The 25,932-nt window shown below is 38.2% G+C and overlaps 1 protein-coding gene across 3 annotated transcripts in view; it reads left to right on the top strand.

The window, feature by feature from the left end:
• The window catches only part of galnt13 (UDP-N-acetyl-alpha-D-galactosamine:polypeptide N-acetylgalactosaminyltransferase 13), a 78,206-nt gene that overhangs the window by 31,340 nt on the left and 20,934 nt on the right, over nucleotides 1-25,932 (top strand). Inside the window, exons 4-13 of one of the 3 annotated variants that reach the window (XM_051905970.1) lie at nucleotides 788-954; nucleotides 1,192-1,399; nucleotides 4,063-4,233; nucleotides 5,639-5,756; nucleotides 5,947-6,127; nucleotides 12,380-12,519; nucleotides 12,731-12,829; nucleotides 14,235-14,369; nucleotides 17,539-17,568; nucleotides 25,634-25,845. In XM_051905970.1, coding sequence (XP_051761930.1) covers nucleotides 788-954; nucleotides 1,192-1,399; nucleotides 4,063-4,233; nucleotides 5,639-5,756; nucleotides 5,947-6,127; nucleotides 12,380-12,519; nucleotides 12,731-12,829; nucleotides 14,235-14,369; nucleotides 17,539-17,568; nucleotides 25,634-25,819 — 1,435 coding nt within the window. In that variant the 3' untranslated portion in view covers nucleotides 25,820-25,845. The remainder of the gene's footprint in view (nucleotides 1-787; nucleotides 955-1,191; nucleotides 1,400-4,062; nucleotides 4,234-5,638; nucleotides 5,757-5,946; nucleotides 6,128-12,379; nucleotides 12,520-12,730; nucleotides 12,830-14,234; nucleotides 14,370-17,538; nucleotides 17,569-25,633; nucleotides 25,846-25,932) is intronic. The other 2 variants (XM_051905971.1, XM_051905972.1) reach the window with 2 other exon arrangements.

The following is a 25,932-nucleotide window of genomic DNA, read 5'->3' as shown; positions in this document are numbered from 1 at the left end:
CCATAATTACCATTTTGCTTGCAAAAAGCATCTTTCTCTATTGATAGCCGTTCAATAGCCATGTATTCTAAGTAATTATAAGAATTTGCAAACAACGTATAAACAAAATGCATACAAAACATATATTTCCCTGTCTGCTGCAAGTTTTAATCAAGAAGAATGTAATTGCCGGAGAGTTGATTTTATGTTTGTATGAAATCAGTGATCAGAGATCAACAGTGATTCAATGTTGTATTAATGCAACCTGGGGCAAATGTGTCTTGAAAGCACAAAATGATAGAATGATTCACAATATACTCTACTAAGACCATAACAATGTTTTCAGTCTTTATTGCAATTTTAACCTTAAGGTCTTTTAAGTAAACAGTATTGTCCTGTCACCACATAACTAATTAATAACACTCAACATAAGCCATACATACTATAGAAAATCTCAACTGCTTGTTTATATCGTTGCAAAATATAAACTATATTATTGCTCACTGTTAAGTTTAAGGTTGGATATGCATCCAACTTCACCTGCATATATTCGGTACACTCACGTAAAGCAATATATACTATATAGCAAATCTTGGTTGCTTGATTGTTTATATTGCCGCAAAAAATAATCTGTATTTTATCAGCTCTAATGTGCTAAATGCAGACATGAAGATATTAACATTTCATAAACATTAACATCATGATTATCTGTAAAGCTGCTTTTGCACAATATGTATTGTGAAAAACCAAATAAAATTGACTGACTTGACTCTGTCTAAAAATGGTTCTGTTCTTGTCTGTTTCTCAGCTGTAAGACGAAGACATACCCCGATGACCTTCCAAACACCAGCATTGTGATCGTGTTTCATAATGAGGCATGGAGTACACTCCTAAGAACCATACACAGCGCCATAAACCGCTCGCCCAGATACCTGCTGCATGAGATACTGCTGGTGGATGATGCCAGCGAGAGAGGTCCTAATCATATCATTTGATTTACTGATCGTATTAATAACGCTTCCATGTTGAGTTGTTCCTTTGGTATCACACTAGCAGTCAATGGCAGAGTAACTTTGTGCAATTCTAGTTTCTATACAGTCCATTTAGTCCATAAATGCCATTCAGCTTCTTAGAGACCTCAGTAGTGCAACATTAAGATGCGTTGTCCACCATAAGCTCATTTATGTCATCTATGTATGTTTTTTTCCCCAGATTTTCTAAAGAAGAAATTGGAAGACTATGTTACAACTCTGGAGGTTCCAGTACGAATTTTGAGGATGGAACAGCGATCTGGTTTGATTCGAGCACGGCTGAGGGGGGCAGCTGCCACGCGAGGTCAGGTCATCACCTTCCTAGACGCCCACTGTGAGTGCACTGTAGGATGGCTAGAACCGCTGCTGGCCCGAATCAAAGAGGACAGGTGAGTGTACTTGACTCGAACTGAAGACAACACTATATTCCTGAGTTCCAAACTTCGAATTCTGTCCACCTTATTTTTTAAAGTACTAAACAACTTAAATGTATAGGCATTGCGAAAGTGATGAATTCTCAGCGTAGTGGAGATATTGATAAAAAGCTTTTTTTGTTAGTAGCGAAGTTTATGATTAGCATTCTTGCCTTTTTTGCCATTATTATCTATGTTATTTATTTGTTGTTTCAGATAGAGGGGTAGTTATAATCTTCAGGTCTTCAGGTCTATCACTTTTTTTATTTTTTATTTTCCTTATATATATATATATATATATATATATGGGTTTTCCAAGATTGTGAAACCATGCTTCTTAAATAAAAATGTCAATTATGGAAAAAAAATATTTTGTATAAAAAAAAAAAAAAAAAAAAAAAGTCAGCTTACATCCTGACTTTTAGGTGTTTTAGCTTATTTTGTTTTGTCTCATAATTCATAAATAATTCTAAGCCATCTTGAAAGTGTGCTGAGGCCCCTCATTAAGAAACACTGCAGCACTAGATACTTACAGTACACTTGCAACTGTAGTGTTGTCTGTGGTTTAATGTAAAAATGTTGGGAAAGGGTCTAAATGTTTTCAAGCTTAGGTGAAAGTCCACAGAAACATTTATACTCAGGTAAAATTGAACCAATAATCAACTAAGTACAAATTTGTTCTACTGCTTTTTAGCTTGCTTTGAATGCTTAGTTTTCCAACTGCTTTAGTTCATGGTTTCTCAAAGTATAATCCTTTTACCCATCAGTAAGTGTGATGTCCATTTGTAAAGTGATCTTTATTTAATTTAACACAGATTCAGGTACAGAACATAGATTGAGAATTACATTACTATGAATATCCTGTTACTCTACCAAGCACACACTCTCATACACTTACATTCTTGGAAGCTATGTCGCCTCATGCCCTGGTGCGCCTGTGCTTTGATACAGAAAACTTCTCTGCTCGAGCATGTGCTGTGCTGCATGCTTTAAAGATTTTTACTTCCCTGTCTGAGCAAATCACTGAGCAGTAAGGGATGAGTTGGTCATTTGCAGTTTGTGTATTGAGTTTGAATTGATCAGAATCAGTCTAGTGTGGCTGAAGTTGGAGGTGTTTATCCAGTTAACATGGAAGCATGAGCTACAATGCACTGTTTCTATTTGTAAATGTATTTAGGATTATTCTGCTACACTCTGGATAATGTTCAGTCAGCCGGGTATTATTTGCAAAATAAATCCAGACAGGTTGATCAGAACCCTGACATTGTGGAAAGTCATTTTAGACATTTATAAAGTTAATTGACTTATAAGTGTTTTTAACCAGCAAAAGTTTAAATCTGACATTCACTTAAATCCAGGATTTTAAGGTGGTATGATCGTTTGAGTGTTCTTTAGGTGTATGTTTGTTGATAAAGCCCTGAAAAAGCAATGCATTAAAACACAAGCACTGTTAAAGGATTAGTTCACTTTAAAATGAAAATTATCCCATGATTTACTCACGCTCAAGCCATCATAGGTGTATATGACTTTCTTCTTTCAGCTGAATACATTTGGAGTTATATTAATAATCATCCTGATGCTCCTAAGCTTTATAATGACAGTGCACAAAAAGCACCTGTTTGAAGCTCAAAAAATTGCACCATCCATCATAAACGTACTCCACACGGCTCCGGGGGGTTAATAAAGGCCATACAGATTCTACTTACGTCTAAAGCTTAACTTACGCGATGTATAACGCAGTCTATAATGTTATTGTCATAATGTATAAGTTACGCTTTAGACGTAAGTAGAATCCGTATGGCCGTTTGGCCGGAAGATAGTTATTTTACTTTATAACTTGTTAAATATGGATATATTTCTTTGGATATATGTATATGGATATATTACTTTGCTTCAAAAGGCCTTTATTAACCCCCTGGAGCTGTGTGGAGTATGTTTATGATGGATGGATGCACGTTTTTAAGCTTCAAACAGGTGCTTTTCATGCACTGCCATTATAAAGCTTTGGGGGCATCAGGGTGATTATTAATATAACTCTGATTGTGCTCAACAGAAAGAAGAAAGTCATATACACCTAGGATGGCTTGAGGGTGAGTAAATCATGGGGTAATTTTCATTTTAAAGTGAACTAATCCTTTAATGCAATGGATTTTTTTTTCAATTAGTGCATTTCAACATGCTTTTTTGTTTCAAATACCTTTGTTATGAATTATATCTTAGAGTGAATTATACATGTAACTCCATTAACCCTTTTTTCCAGCCTGTCACAGTATTCCACAATAATAGAATGTTCTTCCGTGCTTCAAAGGTCATAATATTAAAGAGTCTCTTCTGTTACCTGCAGAAGTTAACTAACTGCTGGGCAGACATAATAACAATATCAAAGGATTTAATTCTTAGTTTGTAGAACTTAGTGAAAAGGAACTGTTAAAAAAAATGTCCATGATCAGAGAAATTTTTGGCTTATCTTTTTTTTGTTAGCTTTCTCATGTCTTGTTGATCATCTGTGATTGGTATATGACTGTAATTAATTTGATATGTTGAGAAATAGAAACAGTTCTTGTCAAATACCCCCCCCTTTTTTTTTCACTGCAACGCCTAGTTGAAGGTGAATGGGATATTTTTGTTTGTCATTCTAGGAGGGCTGTGGTCTGCCCTATCATTGATGTCATCAGTGATGAGACATTCGAGTATATGGCTGGCTCAGATATGACCTACGGGGGATTCAACTGGAAACTCAACTTTAGATGGTATCCAGTTCCTCAGAGAGAGATGGATCGACGCAAGGGGGACCGGACCCTTCCTGTTAGGTAATAAAATTTGTATTCTATTTTAAAATTTCCTTTATTAATTTAATTAAGTATAATACAATTAATTAATTATATTATGAATTATTATAAATGTATAAAATTATGTAAGTTCAGTATTCTGTTAATTATACACAAATTGCACTGAGAATTAAATGTTCTGTGCTATATTGTTTCTTTCAAACACACACAATGACAAAAGCTTCATAAAGACACACAGCCTTTATTCCAAATATTTCAAAACCCTCACATAATAGCTTATACTTCTTGGTTAATTGAGCAGACAGCATGTAATATAGGCGACACAATGGTTTAGTTGCTGTCACTGCAGCACTGCCAATTTTTAATTAACCATTAAGTAAGATGTAAAACTCAAATCTGATTTTGTCAGCTCTTTATACCAGTTCAATCGTGACAACTCTCAGAATAGATTTAAAGAACATTTATTGTTAAGAATGGAATGTACATAGGCTTAGTCTTGGAGGACTAGACCTGCTACACTGCTGCTGCTGCTGCATGAGTGAAGGCTACTGCTGTAACACGCACATAAATATGGTTAATAGAAAGCGTGCTGCTGCAAGGAAAGTAGGGAGAACCCCCTAGCAGATCTAGGCAGGTGGTGCTGGGGAAGGTGGAGGGCTAGGAACATTCCCATGGTACGCTGCACTGAGTTGAGCCAGTTTGGGATGGAAATAAATACGCTACTGTACGTAGAAATAAAAAAAAACAATCTTTTGCATTACTTTTAAATTTCATTTGTTTTTCATATCTGTTATGCAAAACGAACAGTTGTCAGTGTAAAAATTAGGGGTGTAAATCAGACGTTTCATCACGACACAATCTGACATCGGTTCTATTCGCCAATGATACAACATTTGCCGATACCTCATATCAAGCCACGATGTGGTTAGATTCAGAGGACTGCAGTAAATATATTGATATTTTGATGTTATTTTGATATAATTATATATTGATATTATGTGTCTTACACAACCAGCTACATTTTTATTAACTCACTAATGCAACCAAAATTACATTGCAATAAAAATTGCATATCCTGTATCCCAATTAAGACATCCACAACAAAAAAATACACTGTCATCTCATGACATTTCATCATTGGCTTGCTCAATGGGATAAGCAGTTAACAGGGGATAACAGTCAGGAAAGTCTTTCAGTCTTCTGTGCGCTCTAATATGTGCATGTCATACCATTAGTCATTTGACTGATGCATCAATCCATATCGATGTGTTGTTACACCCCTATAAAATAAGGTATATTGATCAGAGGATTCTCTTACACAGAATACAAGAGTTCACATCACTTAACCTAGCTATTGATGGTCACTGTACATATATTAACCCTTTTTTTTTTAATGCTGAGTTTTTTGTTTGAATATTTCCTACAGAACTCCCACGATGGCAGGAGGTCTGTTCTCAATTGACCGAACTTATTTTGAAGAGATCGGCACTTATGACTCAGGAATGGACATATGGGGAGGGGAAAATCTTGAGATGTCTTTTCGGGTAAGAGTTCCATTTTATAGTGTAAGATATTAAAAAAGAACACTAGCAGGGGTCATAAATGTCTCACATAATCTTAATGTTCTGCTATGCCATATCTGTATTCATAAATACACTTTGTAATTCTCTTTATAGTGTAATTGTATGCAACTAATTTTTAAAATTATTTTTACTTTTGTATGTGTGGAAATAGATCTGGCAGTGTGGAGGATCTCTAGAGATAGTTACATGTTCTCATGTAGGGCATGTATTCCGGAAGGCCACACCATACAGCTTTCCTGGTGGAACTGGTCAGGTGATCAACAAGAACAACAGACGACTGGCTGAAGTCTGGATGGATGAGTTCAAAGATTTTTTCTACATCATCTCGCCAGGTAATACTCTTCAGGAAATCTTTAAATGACACTTGTGAATGACACATAATAAGCCAGTTCTTTAACGAAGCAGTAACCGTGTTCTCACAGGTTCATTAGTGTCACCATGAGGTATGGCTGTCTCAACAGAGACTTTTCTATAAGTAGCGTGTTGATTTGCACATGTGGTCATGGTTGTTGTGAAAGACTGCAATTATCTTATCATTCGGCCTCCTAGACCATTGTTGTGGTATTTTATTTGCTTTCTATGTCTTGGCACAAACACAGCTCTCCTCAAGCTTACAGACAGTAGGGAAGCGGATTAAATTTCTTCAAATGCAGTTCCTTCACCACACTTCCTCTTATCTTCCTCTTTCATTTTCTTTCTACCTTTTTCTTTCTCTCGCTCACCAGCACAAGTTTGCTTCTTAAAGACCCTTGTGAAAAAGAAGTACACTTCAACATACTTTTAAAAAGAGTACTTATTACAGAAATAATACATTATATAACTGAATGTAATTCAATAATTTCAGACCCTTAATTGCATGTTGTTTATAATTAACTGAAAATGCTTTATAGTTTAAATTTATATTAAATGCGATTAGTTTAACTTAAAAGTGCCCGTTTTACCCACTTAAGTAGGACTTAAGTACATCTTTATATGTAATTACATAATTACTTGAAATATGGTTAAAGTGTACTGCAGGATGTACTGACAGGCATTTATACACTTTGTAATATGCAGTTTCTGTTGAAACTTCTGTCAGTATTTAAATATATTTGTAATTACAATCCACAGTTATAACCAAGTTCCTGACATGTGCATGTTAGTCAACACATCAAATTGCGCTACCATTCACAAATTTTGCTTCACAAACTTACCTGTGAAAGTTTTTTTTTTCTTTTTTTACAAAATATTTCTACAGTGCCTCTTATAAATATTTGATCCCCTTTCAACTTTAACTGTGCCACATCCCTCTAAAACATTTTACATCCATCTGTCTTGCTCATATTTGCTGATATGGACTTTTTTCATGACAGTCTGCAAGCGGTTCTGCCAGAGCAGATCAGCTGGACACATATTTCACTCTGATGAGAGATTTTCCATATTTTATTCATGCCTGGCATTGTGCTAAGTGTCTTGAGTTTTGCTCTGCTGCTCACGTATTCATGAACGTTCTGCTTTTCTTATCTGCATCTTGTCCCCAGGGAGACCTGGGAAATTTAGTGCTATAGTGAGGTTAGAAAGCCTCAGTATCCTGTACAAGGACAATAATGAGATTAGCCTTTACTGAAACCTCTGTCAGTTCACTTGAGAGGGAAAGATTCAGGAGGAACTCTGTGGTAATGTGGAGCACAGGAGGGAGATTGTTCCTGGAAAGGCGTCCCAGTGGTGCTGTGTTGTGGTGTGCCGACTGGAGCGTGTATGTGTGTGTGTGTGATGAATAAATAGTGTGGTCTAGTATGTCTAGAGTCTAGGGCATTGGCTGTTCTTAGGATAGAGATACTGAAATTATTTGGAAGATTTGGGGCTTAACAGAAGGAAGTGTCAGATCTTTACACATTTAAACGAATAGTTCACCTAGAAAAGAAGGTTCGGTCATCATGTACTTACAGTGCTATTCAATAATGCTATTTAAAATGCTTATGACTTTCTGTATTCAGTGCATGGAATACATAGTTAGCGCAATATTCACACTAGATGTCTTGTTCTATGATCTGTACCTGACTCGAATCACTTACATTTACATTTGGCAGACGCTTTTATCCAAAGCAACTTACTTTGCATTTAATTTCTCAAAACCCACTTTGAGACTGGCCTAATAAAAATAGACCAGAGTCCGACCCAATGGCATTTATTTATTTTTTTTTCCCCTGAACTCAACTGTACCTGAATGTAAAGAGCAGCAAAAAGTCTGAACAGCCTGCCCCCATTAAGTCACGAGTGGGGACTTCATCAACTAGGTGTGACAGACAGAAATTATAGACAAATAAGATGCAAAAGTATGCCCATATTCCTATCTTATTTGTAGATGAAATTCATTCTCTGATTCTTCTTTGTAATGTTTGTTAGTTATTTTTTAACCCATGTTGCCAGATAATGTAACCTATACTTTGTGTGTGTCAAAAATGGGGGAGAATGTTTTGTTTTTTTTGTAGTTTTTTTTACAAATAGTTTTGTTTGAGGAAAACACAAAAATATGCATTTACGGCTAAATTTTTGTTAATTTTATTTAATTGATTAGTTGGATAATAAATAATTTAGATGGTTTTCTGTAATTGATATCTGGCAACAGTAGGCTACATAATTTTTCTGCTTGAGTGGGCAGTTCAAAGTAGATAAACCACTCATAAGCTTTATGTTGCACCTCAAATGACAGGGAAATTTATATTTATGTTAATATTAAATAGCACATCCCTGCACATCCCATTCTCTTGAAAGGCTCGGGTATATTGCAGAGCACAATTTATAGGGACCACATGCTGCTGGTTCACGCACCAGTGTGATTCGGTGATTTGCATAGAAGCACGGCTTGACAAAGAAGAAGGGGGATGATAATAATAATAATGTTATAGAATTTTTTATATGTTTTGTTTTAAATAATGAAATATTGTAAAACACCAAAAATAATGGAAAGTTGATATGTTTTAAGAGTATTCAGGTCTTACCAGGCTCCATTTGGTAAAAGCACATTTATTTAAAATTTCGATACCCCAGGCTACTAATATCAGACCGACCCGTGTCTGAGGCACTCATCAAAGCCTGCTTGGGTCTCAGAAACAAGTGGACTGATGAAGACTGGAGGTTCACAGTACTCTTTTTCATACAATGAAAATGGTTAATCACACAGTCAGTCTCCAAAAAGGACAAAACAGAACAATAAAACTAGTCCATATAATAAATGTAGTCCATATGATTCATTGTGACTATATTGCTATATTATTACATTTTATGAATCCATACAACAGCTTTGAGTGGGGAACAGAGTGAAATTTTAGACATTATTCACTGAATATCTTCTACTCTGCTATAAATCTCAAATCTCATTCATGCAAGGTCACAAGTTAAGGTTTATTTGTGTTTCAGAACACGTGATGTGACACGTTTGAATATGTGGAAATGTTAATGAGATTTGAGAGCTACAACAAAGATTTTCTATAAATAATGGCATGAATTTTGGTTTGTTAAATTTCGACCTAACACCAAGTCACATGGACTACATTTATAATACATTTATATTGTGTTTTTTTTTTTTGTCCTTTTGAACACCTGTCACTGTCTTTTTTCATTCTATGGAAAAGAACAGAGTGTACATTTGTTTTTCTTAAAAGAAAGAAAGTTGTATGGGTTTAGAAGAATGAGAGTAAGTTATTTTAATTGGTGCCTGAGCTCAGAGGGGAGAGACATAACAGGGGACACAAGAGCACATAACTTAGACCCAGTGATCACATCTGAGAGCAGCTCTGCCCCATGGCGTCTACTGAAACACACAAGATCATTTATCATCTGCACCACAGACAGAGAGAGAGAGAGACAGAGAGGTCACAAAACGCAGCAGAAAATATCAAAGCAGACATAAAGAGAGAAAACGTTAGATGGTGGAAGAAATGCAGAAAGTCAACACTCAGCAGAAAGACACAAATGCCTGATGCTTCAGCTGTCAGTATGTACTCTGATCGCTGAGGCATTTGGGATGTCAGCAGCTCTGTAGCTCTGTGTGTCGTGCAGATGTATTGTACCCCCTCTGCAAAGCCACACATATAAGAGACCACTCATCTAGAAGATAAGCAGTTTGGTGAATGGATGGATGAAATTTCAGTGTGAGCAGATAATGTTTCATATAAATTAAGCATTTACTCCAGTAAATGCTTAATTTATATGAAACATTATCTGCTCACACTGAAATTTCAAAAAGTGATGCTGATGCTCCCTCTAGTGTCTGATGTTTCAAATCGAGACATCTGAGATTTTTAAATTGTGCCAATGCATTTTATTTTAGGAATATTATGTTAGTGTGGGAATCTGTTTTACAGTTCATGAAACCGTTCTTATTTCAGCACCAGTTGTTCACATCACTGCAATAAATTAATAAACGCAAAAAAAAAAAAAAAAAAAAAAAAAAAAAAATTCTTAGTATTTATTATACAGTATCTTGTTTTCATATCTAAACATTCTATTCAGAACCATATTCAGAAAGACTGATTCCCAAATGCCTTTAGTGGTGAAATAGCTCATCACTGTTAAATGTGTTTGAGAATTTGTATAAAAAAGAAAGGGAAAGGAAAGAAAAGGAAAAGAAAAAGAAAAACATGCAAATCATGCAAACAAACTCACATGCATCTTCTTTATGATAGTTGTTAATGATTTTGTCAGCAAAAAAAGTAAAAAAAAAAGTAAAAAAAAAAAAAATCAAATTAGTTTTACAAATTCAATTTTGAAAATACAAATATAATAGAACATTTATAACATTTTGGGCTATTCACAATATTGTTATCAGTTTTTTTTTTTTAATCATTTTATTGCATCATCAGCAAATTAAACATTGCTTCACACACTTAAGTTGGAGAAAAAGGGGCATAGTTCACTTTTCTGTTGTCTTTGAATCATCTCTTCTGTTCTTGTTTTTTTTTTTTTTTTTTTGTTTTCTCATCACATTCCTGATCAGACTCAATGCTGTATTAATGCTGTTATTTTTATAAATATGATTATTGTTGATCATATGTGTTCGTAAATGGTGCTGGTTAATTTTTACAGCCCTAGATTGTTGAAATATGACTTGAATAAACATAAACATGTTCGCTCCAGGTTGGATATGGAGTTTTTGGATATGGAGTTGAAGTTTTTCCAGATGCTTCTATAGACTGTATATATGTCTTATACAGTTGCAAGAAAAAGTATGTGAACCACTTGCAGAATCTGTGAAAATGTGCAAAATTTTAACAAAATAACAGTATGAGTGGATCATACAAAATGCATGTTATTTTTTATTTAGTGCTGTCCTGAGTAAGATATTTTACATAAAAGATGTTTACATATAATCCATAAGACAAAAAAATAGCTGAATTTATTAAAATGACCCAGTTCAAAAGTTTGTGAACCATTGATTCTTAGGAAACACGATGCATTAAGAGTCAGGGGGTGAAAACTTTTGTACAGGATGAAGAGGTCCAAATTTTTCTTATTTCGCTTGAATATCATTTTTTTTTTTCTTCATTTAGTACTGCCCTTCGGAAGCACCAGAAAATACTTGCATGTTTCCCGGAAGACAAATTAAATACAATTTACCTTGATCTTCAAATTCCAAATGTTTTCACCCCCCATCTATTAATGCATCATGTTTTTTTCTGGAGCATCAGTGAATGTTTGAACCTTTTTTAATAGTTGTGTTTGAGTCCCTCAGTTGTCCTCAGTATGAAAAGATGGATCTCAAAATCATTCAGTCACTGCTGTAAAGGGTTCAAATATGCAAAAAATGCTGGAAAACTGAAGAATCTGTAGGACCTGGAGGATTTTTCTGAAGAACAGAGCTCAGTTTAACTGCTCAGAACAAACAAGAGACTCATGAACAACCATCACAAAAAAAAAAAAACAGTCGTAGATCATCCAGGTAACCACACACAGTATTAAGAATCAATGGTTCACATACTTATGAATGGGGTTATTTTAATAAATTCAGCTATTTTTTTTGTCTTGTGGATTATACGTAAACATCTTTTATGTAAAATATCTTACTCAGGACAGTACTAAATAAAAAATAGCATGCATTTTGTATTATCTCCCTTATTTTGTTAAAATTATTAACATTTTCACAGATTCTGCAAGTGGTTCACATACTTTTTCTTGCAACTGTATATCTGTATATATGTCTTCCTTATTATCATATATATATATATATATTTTTTTTTTTTAAACCTGTGTCATATTTGTAACTGGGTTAGACACTTTGGTAACACTTTATTTTAGGGTATTTTAACTAGTTGCTTATTAGCATGCATATCACTAGAATATTAGCTGCTTATTAGTAATTAATAAGAACATATTAATGCCTTATTCTGCATGACCTTATTCTACATTCTTAATCCTACCCAATACCTAAACTTAACAACTAACTTACTAACTATTAATAAGCAGTAAATTAGGAGTTTATTGAGAGAAAAGTCGTAGTTAATAGTGAATACATGTTCCCTATACTAAAGTGTTACCGACACTTTTACCTCAAGTGGCCAAAATATGAAGAATTTAATGGATTTTAATTGCGTGTGTTTCTTCAGGTGTGGTTCGAGTGGATTATGGGGATGTTTCTTCTCGGAAAGCTTTGAGGGAAACTCTGAAGTGTAAACCCTTCTCATGGTACCTGGAGAACATCTACCCCGACTCTCAGATTCCACGGAGATATTACTCACTCGGGGAGGTAAGAGACTTTCATTGTTTTCTTGTTCAAAATGGTAATTAAAAGAATCAGAGTTTTTAATAAAATGTTTTCAGTTTGGCATTCTGCACACATCTAAATGTGCAGTTTTATGTAGTTATGCTGAGATCTATATAAAAATAAATATATAAATAAATAAAATTTAATTAAAAGAATTGTATGAAATCTTCAGACATTGTCCTCTTGTTCATAGATCAGAAATGTTGAGACAAATCAGTGTGTGGATAACATGGGCCGTAAAGAGAATGAAAAGGTTGGCTTCTTCAACTGTCATGGAATGGGCGGCAACCAGGTAAGAGAACTCTAATCTCAAAAGCTTATTGTGCATATAAATATAACCTATAATAAATTAAAAATCTACAAAAAGAAAAAGTTCACTCAAAAGCTGAAATTTTGCCAACATTAACCAATATCATTCCAAACCTGTACATAATGGCTTTCTTCTTTTTTCTGTTGAAAACAATAAGGATACATTTTGACTAATTTGCTGGTAGCTCTTACTATAAGGATACATTTTGAATAATTTGCTGGTATTTCTTACAATAAGGATACATTTTGAATAATTTGCTGGTATTTCTTACAATAAGGATACATTTTGAATAATTTGCTGGTAGCTCTTTTTCACGCAATTACAACGCATATGGGCTGAGGCGGTCAAAGAATGCACAATGAAAGTATGATTAAAGTTAATCTTCTGAAGTAATAGAATAGCTTTGTTAGACAAACAGACTGACATTTAAGGAGACCATATATTTTAAAAGGTTATTTTGTTTATTGGGTGTACTAGAATAGTGAAAATGTTTTAATGTTCAACACATTATTTTCTCACATACTGTACATTATTCAAGTCTGTCTGAAAACCTCTGAAAACCTGATTGAGTTCTGGTTTCTACAAAGCCCCTCCTTCTGAAAAGCCCAGAGTGCTCTGATTGGCCAGCTGACCCAGTGCGCTGTGATTGGCCAAACACCTCAAGCGTGTGTCGGAAATGTAACTCCTCTTACCATAATCACGAGTTTCAGTTTCCAAGGCTTCTAAAGCAATTGTTAACACAAACGGTTAGTAATATTATCTGTATTACCGTATCAGTTTGAGCCTGACTCAGATTCTGAATATGCAGCTAATCAAGCAGATTGATCATAACGCCACGACATGGCGACAACACAAGGGTGTCATCGCTATGTCTCTCTCTCTCTCTCTCTCTCTCTCTTGTAAGATTTTAGTGAATAACTTAAATTATAATACTTTTACAGTGCTTTTACAGTGCTTTTGCATCTTTTTTAACTATAAAGCCCGATGTTTGGCTGAACTAATCCTTTATTTAGGATTAGGGGCAGTCATGGCCTAATGGTTAGAGAGTCAGACTGGTAACCTGAAGGTTATGGGTTCGATTCTCAATACTGGCAGGAAATGACTGAGGTGCCCTTGAACAAGGCAAATGCTCCCCGGGTGCCACAGCAAAATGGCTGCCCACTGCTCTGGGTGTGTTCACTACTTACTACTTCTAATGTGTGTGCACTAACTCGGATGGGTTAAATGCAGAGAACAAATTCTGAGTATGGTTTACCATACTTCACCTTCACATGTCACTTGCACTTTAATCTTTATTCCTGAATTGAAAGATTAATAGTTGTATAAAAAGTAAGGAATTTCATAATTATTAACATAATTAATTCCCAGTTGATCAACCTGTTTGCAGGTGTTCTCATATACTGCTGACAAAGAGATCCGTACTGATGACCTGTGTCTGGATGCATCGCGGCTTAATGGACCTGTTGTTATGCTGAAGTGCCACCACATGAAAGGAAACCAGATGTTTGAATATGATGCAGAGGTACATATTACACAGAATATACCACACACACCAACCACATCACTTTTGCACACACTGAATCTAAGTCAGTGGAACATAGACATCAAATTATGCACAGCTTTCCTCATAAAAAGTTGTTAGTAAGTTGTTAACAAGTTGTTAGCAAGTATACTACTTATAAATGAAAAATAAGAGAGTATACATTCAGTCTTCCTTTCATGTTGAGATATACTTAACAAATTGCCTAAGAATAATTGCCCTATACATGTACTTAATCTTTTGATCGAGACAAGCTTAGATAAAGTTTAATTGGTAACACTTTATTTTACAGTGTCATTGTTACATGTTACATGTAATAATAACTAGAAATTATGCATAATTACATGCAATTAACCCTAAACCAAACCCTCAGCCTAACACTAAACCTATAGTAAGTACAAGTAATTAAATATTATTACTTAGTACTTAAATGTATAATTACACTGTAATACTGACACCTTAAAATAAAGTGTAACCATTTAATTTATTCTGAGTATATTTTAATTGTAGTTGTGTTCTGACTCTTTTGATAAAGTAACCTGTTATTTTCACAAATATTAGGTTCTTTGAGGTCCAGCATATGTTTTACATACTATGTTATAAACTTACATATTCAAGTTTATAGTAACAAGTCAGCTTTGGGATGAAATAACTTGGAGCAAATAGTACTTGAGTGGAACTGAACTTTTTTGTACACAGTGCTATTAACCCCCACAGAAACAGATAAACATTTGGATTTTATTGATTTAATTTTTTCAAGGTGTGAAAGTATTGTAACAAACATGATTTGTGCTGGCATCTCTTATAAGCTATTACCAAAATAAATCATTTTAAATCTCAACACAAAATGTCAAGTCAAATAGAGAAAGGACCAAGGCATTTTATGTAATGTATATACCTTTGGCATAAATCCACTGGTATTGTACATAGGAGTTAACTGCAAGTCCACTTACTGTACCTAAAGTACTAGTAGGAACCTAGTAGTAAACCAAACACATTTTACCAATTCCAAACCACATCAATCTTAATAACTACTATTAATTTTGTATTTAATAATTTATAAGTGATATATAATTGTTCATGAAGGCTGCAAATGCCTTATGCAGGTGTGCATAATTATTAAGCAGGCTCTTTTACAGATAAAATGAGCCAAAAAAGAGATTTAACTCAGACTGAAAAGTCAAAAATTATTAAATGCCCATGAGAAGGATGCATTACTAATGCAGTACTAGAAAATGCAAATTAAGGCATGACCCATTGGACAGTGAAATGCTCATTGGGTCAGCAGGGTCAGACAAAAACAGGTGGAAAAGAAAAGACACATGTTAACTAAAAAAGAATTAAAGTACACTTAAAATTATACTTTCTTAAACTAATAAGTATTTAAGTATACACTTACAAGTATACTACTAGTGCATTTATTTTAGTATAGGAATTGCTACATAAAGAGTTATTGGAGAACATAATTAACTTTAACTTTACTTAAAGGTACAATATGTAATATTTTCTGTCCGCTAGAGGTCGCTAGAGGCCTATTCAAAACAAAGGCGTAGCTTGATGACGCCAAGTTTGAGCGCGGAATCTTGGGACATGTGGTCTTCACCTCACAGCCGGTGGAAATAATCGAGATAGGACTCGGGAAGAAATCATGTTCATGGATGTGATTATAAGCGTTCTTGTAGTATGAAGCAGAGCAGGACCGAGTGCTGTGGGAGCTGAACGAGGCCGCTGGAGCGATTGCGCAACACACGCCGTGAGCAGCTAAACTTTTATTATGTCACAGTCGCCGGCGCTGCTTCCGCTTTTCCGTTCATGAGTATGAGGTAACACAGCTCTGTTTATCATATTAGATACATTCGAGTGTGTTGAAAATGTTATAATGTTACTCTGTGCGTTCGCTCAGCGGCTGCTGTGAGACACTTGTTGCACACTCCAGTAGGCTCAGTCGATTTTAGAATATCAAATTAAATGCTGGATGGCTTGTGTTGATAAATGGCATGCAATTAATTTTAAAACGTATTGTATGTTGGAGAAAATTCTGTATTACTGTTAATAAAAATAAAGCTGCATCTGATTATGCTATGTTAGCTACTTCACAAAACAGTGTTTTTCTCTGAGGCACGGTAAAGCATGGTACTCGCAAAAAATCAAGAACATTACAAGAACATTACAACACAAGACTAAACGTGTTGAGCTATATAACAATAATTCGTTTTTTGTCTATAAATATATCAAAACAGTTGTTCCCTTGTTTATTAAAACTTGTAAATATTAAAGCGTCTTTGATGTTTCCATGGTTTCTACAAAATAAAACCGGAAACCGAGGGTTATGCGGGTATGATGCAATTGACAGGCGACTCCTCACATGTCCCGGAGCCTTGGTTAAAATTGCAATTTTCTCACGATTTACAAATAGTTGGAAACATTTGGGATATTGTAAGTACTCAAGTGAACAAAACATATAACACTTTGGTTTTTGGATATTTTACTGCAAAATTTTTACATATTGCACCTTTAAATTTACTTAAAATGAACTTAATGCATACGAAGTCATGTTCGCCCTCAATCACATACACTCCCAAGCAGTAGTGCAAATTTAAAGTTGGTGTGATGCAGTGGCAAAATCCCAGGACTAGTTATCAAAAAGTTGTTGGTTTGAGCCCCACAAAGATCATACAGAGTGACCTGAGACCTTAAAGGAATACAAATGACAATTGTCATCTTTTATGTCATTTTAAACAAGTATAACTTTTCTTCCTTTCTGCTATAGCTCTCAAATCTCATTCTCACGTCTGCATATTCAAGCTTGCAATGTCTTAATTGGTCACATGACACAGTCGTCGTTCACATGTTCACATATTTATGTAAAGAAAAAATTATATATAAATATTTACATTTATAGAATGAAAACATTTGCTTGTTTTTCCAGATATAGCATTGTTATTGCCAAAGCTCTGCTTTTAACCACCAGATGGTGCTACATATCACATTATTATCCACCTTGTGAGCTTCTTTATTTTTGTAGTATGCCATAGTTTTTCCTTGTCTGGAAATATTGATCACAAATCCTGGAGCAGAACTGTGTATTTGAGATGCTGTGCACTTGCTGGCCCTGAAAATTGATGAACTATTCTTTGTGTACCTGTCTTAGTATGTTGGCAAATGGGAGTATGACTTTAAGGTAAGATAATCTGAATTGTGTTTTGCTGTGTGTTGTTTTAGTATTCTGGTAGTGATGTTTGTGAACTAGACTCCCACTGTATTTAAGTCACATTGTAAATGGTATAGAAACACAGATGCATAAATTCATTTACAGACGTATTTGTAGAGAGTGATGGCATGGAGGAATATATTTGTTTACTATACAGCCCTATAACAATCTCATCTAAGCCTCCACGGGCATTGATTTTCAGTGAATATAACATAATCAATATCTGAGATTCATTACAGCATTCTCAAGATATCAAGAAACACATATCACATACACCACAGCTGAACAACAGCTGGATATTTCTGTTAATATAACAGATTACACTTCTTTGTCAGCTGGGTCGATTCTGGTGCTTATATTTCAAAATAAATGAGTCATTTGATTAAAAAGAAGACATCACACTTGAGCCGTAAGGGACATTAGTGCTGAATCACAAAGGGGCACAAGAAATCAGAAGCCATCTAAAAATAGATCTCCATCCCCTCGGTGGCTTTGGTTTTAATGTTGGACACAGACATGAATCCAGTGTTTCTTTTTCACCTATAAATTTCCTCTAATGCAGGGCATTGTGTTTATTCCACCTCCTAGAGACTTGTGCTGCAGGAGTTTAGTCATATAAATGATCAAAACTTAAAGAAAGATGATACTGACATCATTTCACATCCTAGAATTTGCCACCATTAAATTGTGATTCAGTTGCCAATTTATTCATATATAGACTACTCAATTCTTGGCAACCAGAGAGACAGACATTTGTTTTAAAAATAGCACTCAGGTTTTTCACACTGCATGTGGAAATTGATGATTTTGGTTTACCAAGATGTCATTTGCTCAGTTTCTGGCACTGTTTCCAATTAAATAGCTATTTTAGAAGGTAAATAGCCATTAATTCAGCTCATGCTAGTCAGCCCTGTTACAGTTTATTTCTGTCATTACGAGACACCAGCAAATACAAACACACCCAGACTTATTTCCTGACTTTCCAGCCTTACATTTACATTTCAACATCTGACCTTTTCCCATGACTCCTATTAGTTTGTTCCCTTGTTTAGAATGTCTATGTGTAATATATATATATATATATATATATATATATATGTATATGTATATACACTGCTGTGCAAAAGTCTTAGGCACATCAGTATTTTTTTAAGCCAGTTATTTATATCTTTTTTTGTAGTGTGTCAGTAGGTAACATCAGTTCACATTTCCAAACATTCATTTTGTCATTAATTGTAATAATCCAGTGAGATTTTTGTACGCACAAGGAGTCTGACAACAGCCGGTGCTCCACACTGAGATCTGATCTCATCATCATCCAATCCGTCTGTGATTACATGAAGAAACAGATGAAACTGAGACAAACTAAATCCAGAAGAACTGTGGCTGTGTCTACAAGACGCCTGAAGAAACCAACCTGCAAAGCTACAGTACTGTGAGAAGTTTTAGGCATTTGTGTAAAAATGCTGTAGGATGTGAGGATGCTTTCAAAAATACTGTCATAAATAGATTTTATTTAAATTTATTTATTTAAATTAACTTCTATTAACTAAATCAAATCAATATTTGGTGTGACCACCCTTTGTGTTTAAAACAGTTTTTTTTATCCAGATACACTTGCGCATCGTTTTTCAGGTAGCTTTGCACGTCGGTTTCTTCAAGCATCTTGGAGACACGGCCATAGTTCTTCTGGATTTAGTTTGTCTCAGTTTCATTTGTTTCCTCATGTAATCTCAGACGGATTCGATGATGGAGAGATCAGATCTCCGTGTGGAGCACCGGCTGTTGTCAGACTCCTTGTGCATTCAAAAATCATTGTTACATTATTACAATGAATGGCAAAATGAATGTTTGGAAATGATATTACAACTGATATTTCCTATTGATACACTACAGCAAAAGATATAAATAACTGGCTTAAAACCCTTTTTGCGGGTGAAAATACTGACGTGCCTAAGACTTTTGCACAGTACTGTGTATATATATATATATATATATATATATACACCTTAGGGTCTGAGACCACATTGAATATCTGGAATTCAAAGCCTAATTTCAACCTGGAAATAAAGTTGGATAACACTAGTGTACATTGATAAAGTATTTACAAATAATTTGCAAACTATTTAAGCATATTTAGAAAATGCTTTGTTAACAACTTATTAACCGTAAATAATTTTCACTTTAGATTAGGGGTAACACTTTATTTTAGGGTCTTTTAACTAGTTGCTTATTAGCATGCATATTAGTAGAATATTGGCTGTTTATTATTATTTATTAAGCACATATTAATGCTTTTTTCTGCATGACCTTTGTAATGATGGGTCAACAGATAGCAGATGTGGTGTGTGTGTGTGTGTCTTAAATAGTGTGTGCGTGATGTGGTGCAGGTGAAAGTGCATTCAGTCCCAGGAATGAGGGCCTATGGGAAATGGAGTCCGAATGGCAGGGAGTCAATATTCCGGTGATGGCTCCCTCCGGCGGTCCGGAGGATGAGCCGTGGGAGCCATATTCACGACAGAGCCCCCACCCTGCGAGCGGCTCCAGACGCGAGGAGGCGGACGCCGGGGTCTACCATGTGGTCGGGGGGCCGGTCTCTCCGGGTGCGTCCGATGGAATTCTTCCATGAGTGCATGGTCCAGGATATTACCCGCGTCGACCCAGGATCGCTCCTCCGGTCCGTACCCCTCCCAGTCGACCAGATATTGCAGTCTCCGACCCCGCGCCTTGAATCGCGCAGTTCTCGGACTTGATAGGCCTCCTCGCCCTCAATCATCAGTGGTGGGGGATGACGGCCCTCGGCTCCTTCCGGCTCCCCTCTCGGACCTCCGGAGGGTTTCAGCAGTGAAACATGGAAAGTGGGAGAGATACGATAATTAGCAGGTAAATTTAACCGAAAAGAAACAGGAGTAATTTGTCTAGTAATTTGGAAAGGCCCTACAAACCTGGGACTGAGTTTCTTGCATGGAAGTCTCAGCCGTAAGTCCCTGGTGGATAGCCAGACCCATTGCCCCACAGCGTATTGGGGGTTCGGTCATCGGTGTCGGTTGGCCTGGACCTCTTGTCTCCTGATAGCGCGTTGCAGATGGTGATGAGCCAGATCCCACGTCTCCTCACTCCTTCGCATCCACTCGTTGACTGATGGGAGTTCAGAGGGTTCACCTGACCACGGGAACAAAGGAGGTTGATAGCCTAGGACGCACTGGAAGGGGGTAATCCCTGTGGCTGGTTTCCTGAGGGAATTTTGAGCGTATTCCGCCCACATCAAGTATCGACTCCATTCCATCTGGTCTCTTTGGCAGTAGGTGCGGAGGAAGCGGGTAAGTTCTTGATTCATCCGCTCTGTCTGCCCGTTGGATTCGGGGTGGTAGCCAGACGTGAGACTGACGTTCACGTTCAGGTTCTTGAAGAATGCTGACCAGACTCGAGAAGTAAATTGAGGACCTCTATCTGACACTATGTCCTCAGGTAATCCATAAAACCTGAAGACGAAGTTGCAGAGCAATTCAGCGGTCTCGAAAGCAGTGGGGAGCTTGGGCAGAGGAATGAGGTGGCAGGCTTTTGAGAAGCGATCTATAACAGTGAGGATGGTGGTGTTGCCTTGTGAAACAGGAAGGTCGGTGACAAAGTCTATGGCGATGTGCGACCAGGGGCGTTGTGGAATGGGCAGTGGCTGAAGCAGGCCAGCTGGGGATTGATGAGGGGTCTTGGATGTTTGGCAGGCTGTGCAGTTGTGGATAAACCGAGTGACGTCTTGGAGCATGGAATCCCACCAGAATTGATTCTGGAGGAGGCTGTGAGTGGCGGTGATACCTGGGTGACCAGAACTGGGAAGGTCGTGGACGTGGTGCAAAAGTTTGTCTCTTAGGGGAGCTGGTACAAATGTGCGGTCCGGCGGACATGCAGTTGGTGGTGCGGACTGTTCTTTGGCCTGTGTTATTTCTGACATTATATCCCACAGGATTGGAGCTAGGAGGAGTGTGTTGGGAATTATATGTTCTTCGGTGTCCGGTCTTTCTACCCGGCGTCGGCTTTAGTGTTCTTGGACCCAGGTCTATAAGTCACTTTGAACTGGAAGCGGGTGAAGAACATGGCCCATCGAGCCTGGCGGGGATTCAAGCGCTTGGCGGGAGCGGAGGTATTCTAAGTTTTTATGGTCGGTGAGCACGGTGAATGGGTGTTGGGCTCCCTCCAACCAATGGCGCCATTCCTCCAGCGCCGCTTTCATCGCCAGTAACTCACGGTCACCCACGTCATAATTTCGCTCTGCTGCAGACAACTTTCTAGAATAGAAGGCACAGGGAAACATTTTCTCAGGGGTACCCTGGCGCTGCGACAGAATGGCTCCAATGGCTCTACTTCCACTATGAAGGGTCGGTCAGGGTCTGGGTGACGAAGAATGGGTGCCGTGGTGAACCGTTCTTTTAGCTCGTTGAATGCCTCATCAGCCTCTGGGGACCAGTGTAAGCGAGATGTCTGACGTTTAGTCATGGAGGTTAGCGGAGCTGCAACACTGCTGAAATTGCGTATGAACCGCCTGTAGAAATTTGCAAAGCCCAGAAACCTCTGTAGTTCTTTGAGTGTGGGTGGTTTGGGCCAGTCAAGTACAGCTTTGACTTTGCTATCATCCATAGCGACCCCGTCTCGGCTGATGACATACCCCAGAAAGGAGGTGGAAGTTTGGTGGAACTCGCACTTCTCTGCTTTGGCGTATAATTGGTGCTGGATAAGTCTTTGTAGGACGGCTCGGACGTGCTGGATGTGCTCCTCCAGTGACCGGGAGTATATGAGGATGTCATCAATGTATACAATGACCCAGCGGTTCAGCATGTCCCTGAACACGTCGTTGATGTAAGACTGGAACACTGACGGACTATTGGAGAGCCCGAACGGCATGACGAGGGTCTCGTAGTGGCCGGTGGTCGTGGAGGAAGCAGTCTTCCATTCGTCTCCCTCCCTTATACGAATGAGGTTATATTCACAGCGGAGGTCCAGCTTGGTGAAATACTCAGCCTGTCGTAATTGTTCGAGAGCAGCGGGCACCAGAGGCAGGGGATAACGGAATTTGACGGTGATGTCATTCAAACCTCGGTAATCTATGCAGGGTCGTAGTCCTCCGTCTTTCTTCTTCACGAAGAAGAAGCCTGACGAGGCGAGTGACGTGGATGGTCGAATGAACCCTATGGCTAACTCCTCCTCAATGTACGCCTTCATAGCGGCGGATTCGGGCTGTGACAAAGGGAAGATTCTGCCCTTGGGAGGTGTGGTACCTGGTAGCAGTTCGATGGCGCAGTCCCCAGGGCGATGAGGTGGTAATTCAGTCGACTTCTGTTTGCTGAATGCCACAGCCAATTCGGCGTATTCGGCCGGGATGTTAAGCTTTTCGGGGTTGGTTTCGTTCAGCTGGGCCGTTTGGATTGGCAGGGGAATGACTGGCTGTAAGCAGTTCTTATGGCAGAAGGCGTCCCACTGCAGTATCTGTCCCTCCTTCCATGAAATATGTGGGTTATGGGTTCGGAACCACGGCAGACCAAGGATAATGGGGTTGTTGGGTGAATGAATGACGTAAAACTGTATGCGTTCGTGGTGAAGAATTCCGATCTGCAGTCCGAGTTCCTCGGTGATGTATGCCACCCTTCCTCCTCCGATCGGTTTTCCATCTAGCGGCTCCACTGTTAACGGAGAATGGCAGTCTGTTAAGGGTATATTGTGTTCTTTAATGAAAGTGTCAGACATGAAATTCCCAGCCGCACCAGAGTCCAGAAGGGCTTGTGAGGAAACAATTTGTTCGTTAACACTGACTTGAACGGGAATCTTGAGGCAGGTGGGTGAGTAATCAGATAGGATGGAGAAACTCACCGCTTTGGATCTGGTTGACGTGGGTCGAACTGGGCAGTTAACCTTGAAGTGACCGGCCTGACCACAGTACAAACAAAGGTGCATTTGACGTCTCCACTCTCGCTCCTCTGGTTGAAGCGGAGAATAGCCCAGCTGCATGGGTTCAGGGTTTGAACTGGTAGAACTGACGGCGCGCGTGGGGCGTCGTGAGCGGATGAGATTGTCAATGTGAATGGAAAGTTCGATAAATGAGTTCAATGAGCTACCTTCATCCCGGCAGGCGAGCTCCGCTTGCAACTCCATGGTCAGGCCTCGACGAAACAGTAATTTCAATGTGTCCTCCACCCAGTTGGTTTGAGCCGCGAAACTGCAAAGCATACTCAGCCGCCGTTGATTTGCCCTGAGTGAGAGAGAGCAGCTGATCGCCCGGACTTTGGCCCCCCGCGGGATGTTCAAACACCTCTCTGAATCGTTGTAGGAACTCTGCGAATGTGGGGAATACTGAGCTATCATCTCTCCAGACAGCAGTGGCCCAGTCCAGCGCTTTGCCGGTAAGCAGAGAGCACACGAAGGATATGCGACTGGTTTCTGTGGGATACAGCGAGGGTTGTTGATTAACGTATAGTGAACACTGGAGAAGGAAACCCTTACACTTCGTTGGGGTGCCATCGAACTTCTCTGACAGAGCTAGGCGGGGGTTCACCACTGGAGAGGCGGGAAAGGCTGGCGTGGCAGGCGCAGCGAGCGGCGGCGTGACGACCTCGGCGGAAGTAAGTCGTAGGCCTTGTAGCGTCTTTACCAATTCTTCTGTTAGCGACGTCAAGCGGCTCAGTTGATGGTGATGCATCGCTAACTGATTGGCCAGAGCGGATAACTCGGTGGAAATTTGTGACCAAGCTGCTGGATCGCTGGATGGCGAAGTCTTCTGTAATGATGGGTCCACAGTGTGTGGATCCATTAGCAGCTTTATTAAACACAGCAGCAGTACAAACAAGGGCAGAGCAATACCGTAGTCAGGGACAGGCAAGGGTCGAGGCTGGCAGCAGGAATCAGAGACGGGTCACAGGCAGAGATCAAGACAGGCGGCAAACAATCACAGTCCAGAGTACAGGCAAAGTTCAGGGCAGGCGGCAGAGGTTCACAGATAATAAACAGTCCGGGTAATAACAAGATGGCAATCCACAGAATAACGCTCAGAAATGACTACCGTAGCAAATCAAGACTTCGCAAAGATGTGGTGTGTGTGCGTGTCTTAAATAGTGTGTGCGTGATGTGGTGCAGGTGAAAGTGCAATCAGTCCCAGGAATGAGGGCCTATGGGAAATGGAGTCCGAATGGCAGGGAGTCAGTATTCCGGTGATGGCTCCCTCCGGCGGTCCGGAGGATGAGCCGTGGGAGCCATATTCACGACAACCTTATTCTACATTCTTAATCCTACCCAATACCTAAATTTAACAACTACCTTACTAACTATTAATAAGCAGTAAATTAAGAGTTTATTGAGGGAAAAGTCGTAGTTAATAGTGAATATGTGTTCCCTACAATATTCGAAGTGGTTATGTTTAGCTTTGGGGATAGGCTTAATTTCAAGGAACACTTAATACTAATGCAATTAATGTCAAATAAAGGTTGGTTTAAAGCACTTAATTAATGACGTATTCTGTGACCTAATCTAAAGTGAGAACTTACGGTTAACAAAGCATTATCTAAATCTTTATATATGAACTAATTTACTGTATGAGCAGCACTATTTATAGACCATAATCAAATAAGCAAATTAGTGCCATTAATTGTGTGAACTTTCTACAATAGGTCAGATTTTGCTTTTTGAAACATTCTGAAGTCATGAATAACCTGGATCATCAGGTTTTGTCCATGCCAGTTCAAGTACTGCTGTCATTAAAGCAAATACATTCTGAAATTCATTCACATTTTCAATTCATTTGTTTTTTTGTTTTTTGTTTTTTTCATTTGTGGTCTCAGTCTCTTTTTATTTCTCTTTCGGATAATTCATTGCATGTTAATTGCAATTAAATAACACTGTATTATAGTTTACATTAACATTAAATGCAATTACCTGCAATTAAGTACATCTTTATATGTAGTAATTTAAATTGTAAGAGACTGGGCCATGTTTTGACCTAATTTTCATCAGTACCCATACCTGGTTTATTGTCATGTTTCATGGGAACCATCAGAAACACACCTTCCTCCACATCATCACCCAGTCGTGTCTAACCATCAGTCGGCTGGAGGATGGAACGTACGGCCCAACAGTGGAATACTGTGATGATAGCCCCCTTCAGGCCTGGACCCTCCGCAACTTCACCCGACAGGAGGTCTTTAAGAAGCTCTACTACAGTCCAACTGATTACTTTCTGTAATTACCAGAACTTCCTGTTGATGGCAGGTCAGTACTGAATGAGTCAGCAACTCAATCCAAAATCAACCCGTTGAAAAGTTCCTCTGAGGTGATGAGAATTTAGGTTGGCAACCC

The sequence above is a fragment of the Ctenopharyngodon idella genome, chromosome 9 (assembly GCF_019924925.1).
Source record: "Ctenopharyngodon idella isolate HZGC_01 chromosome 9, HZGC01, whole genome shotgun sequence".
Taxonomy (NCBI): Eukaryota; Metazoa; Chordata; class Actinopteri; order Cypriniformes; family Xenocyprididae; genus Ctenopharyngodon; species Ctenopharyngodon idella.
The sequence above is the reverse complement of the archived record's forward strand: the minus strand, read 5'-3'. Positions and strand labels throughout refer to the sequence as shown.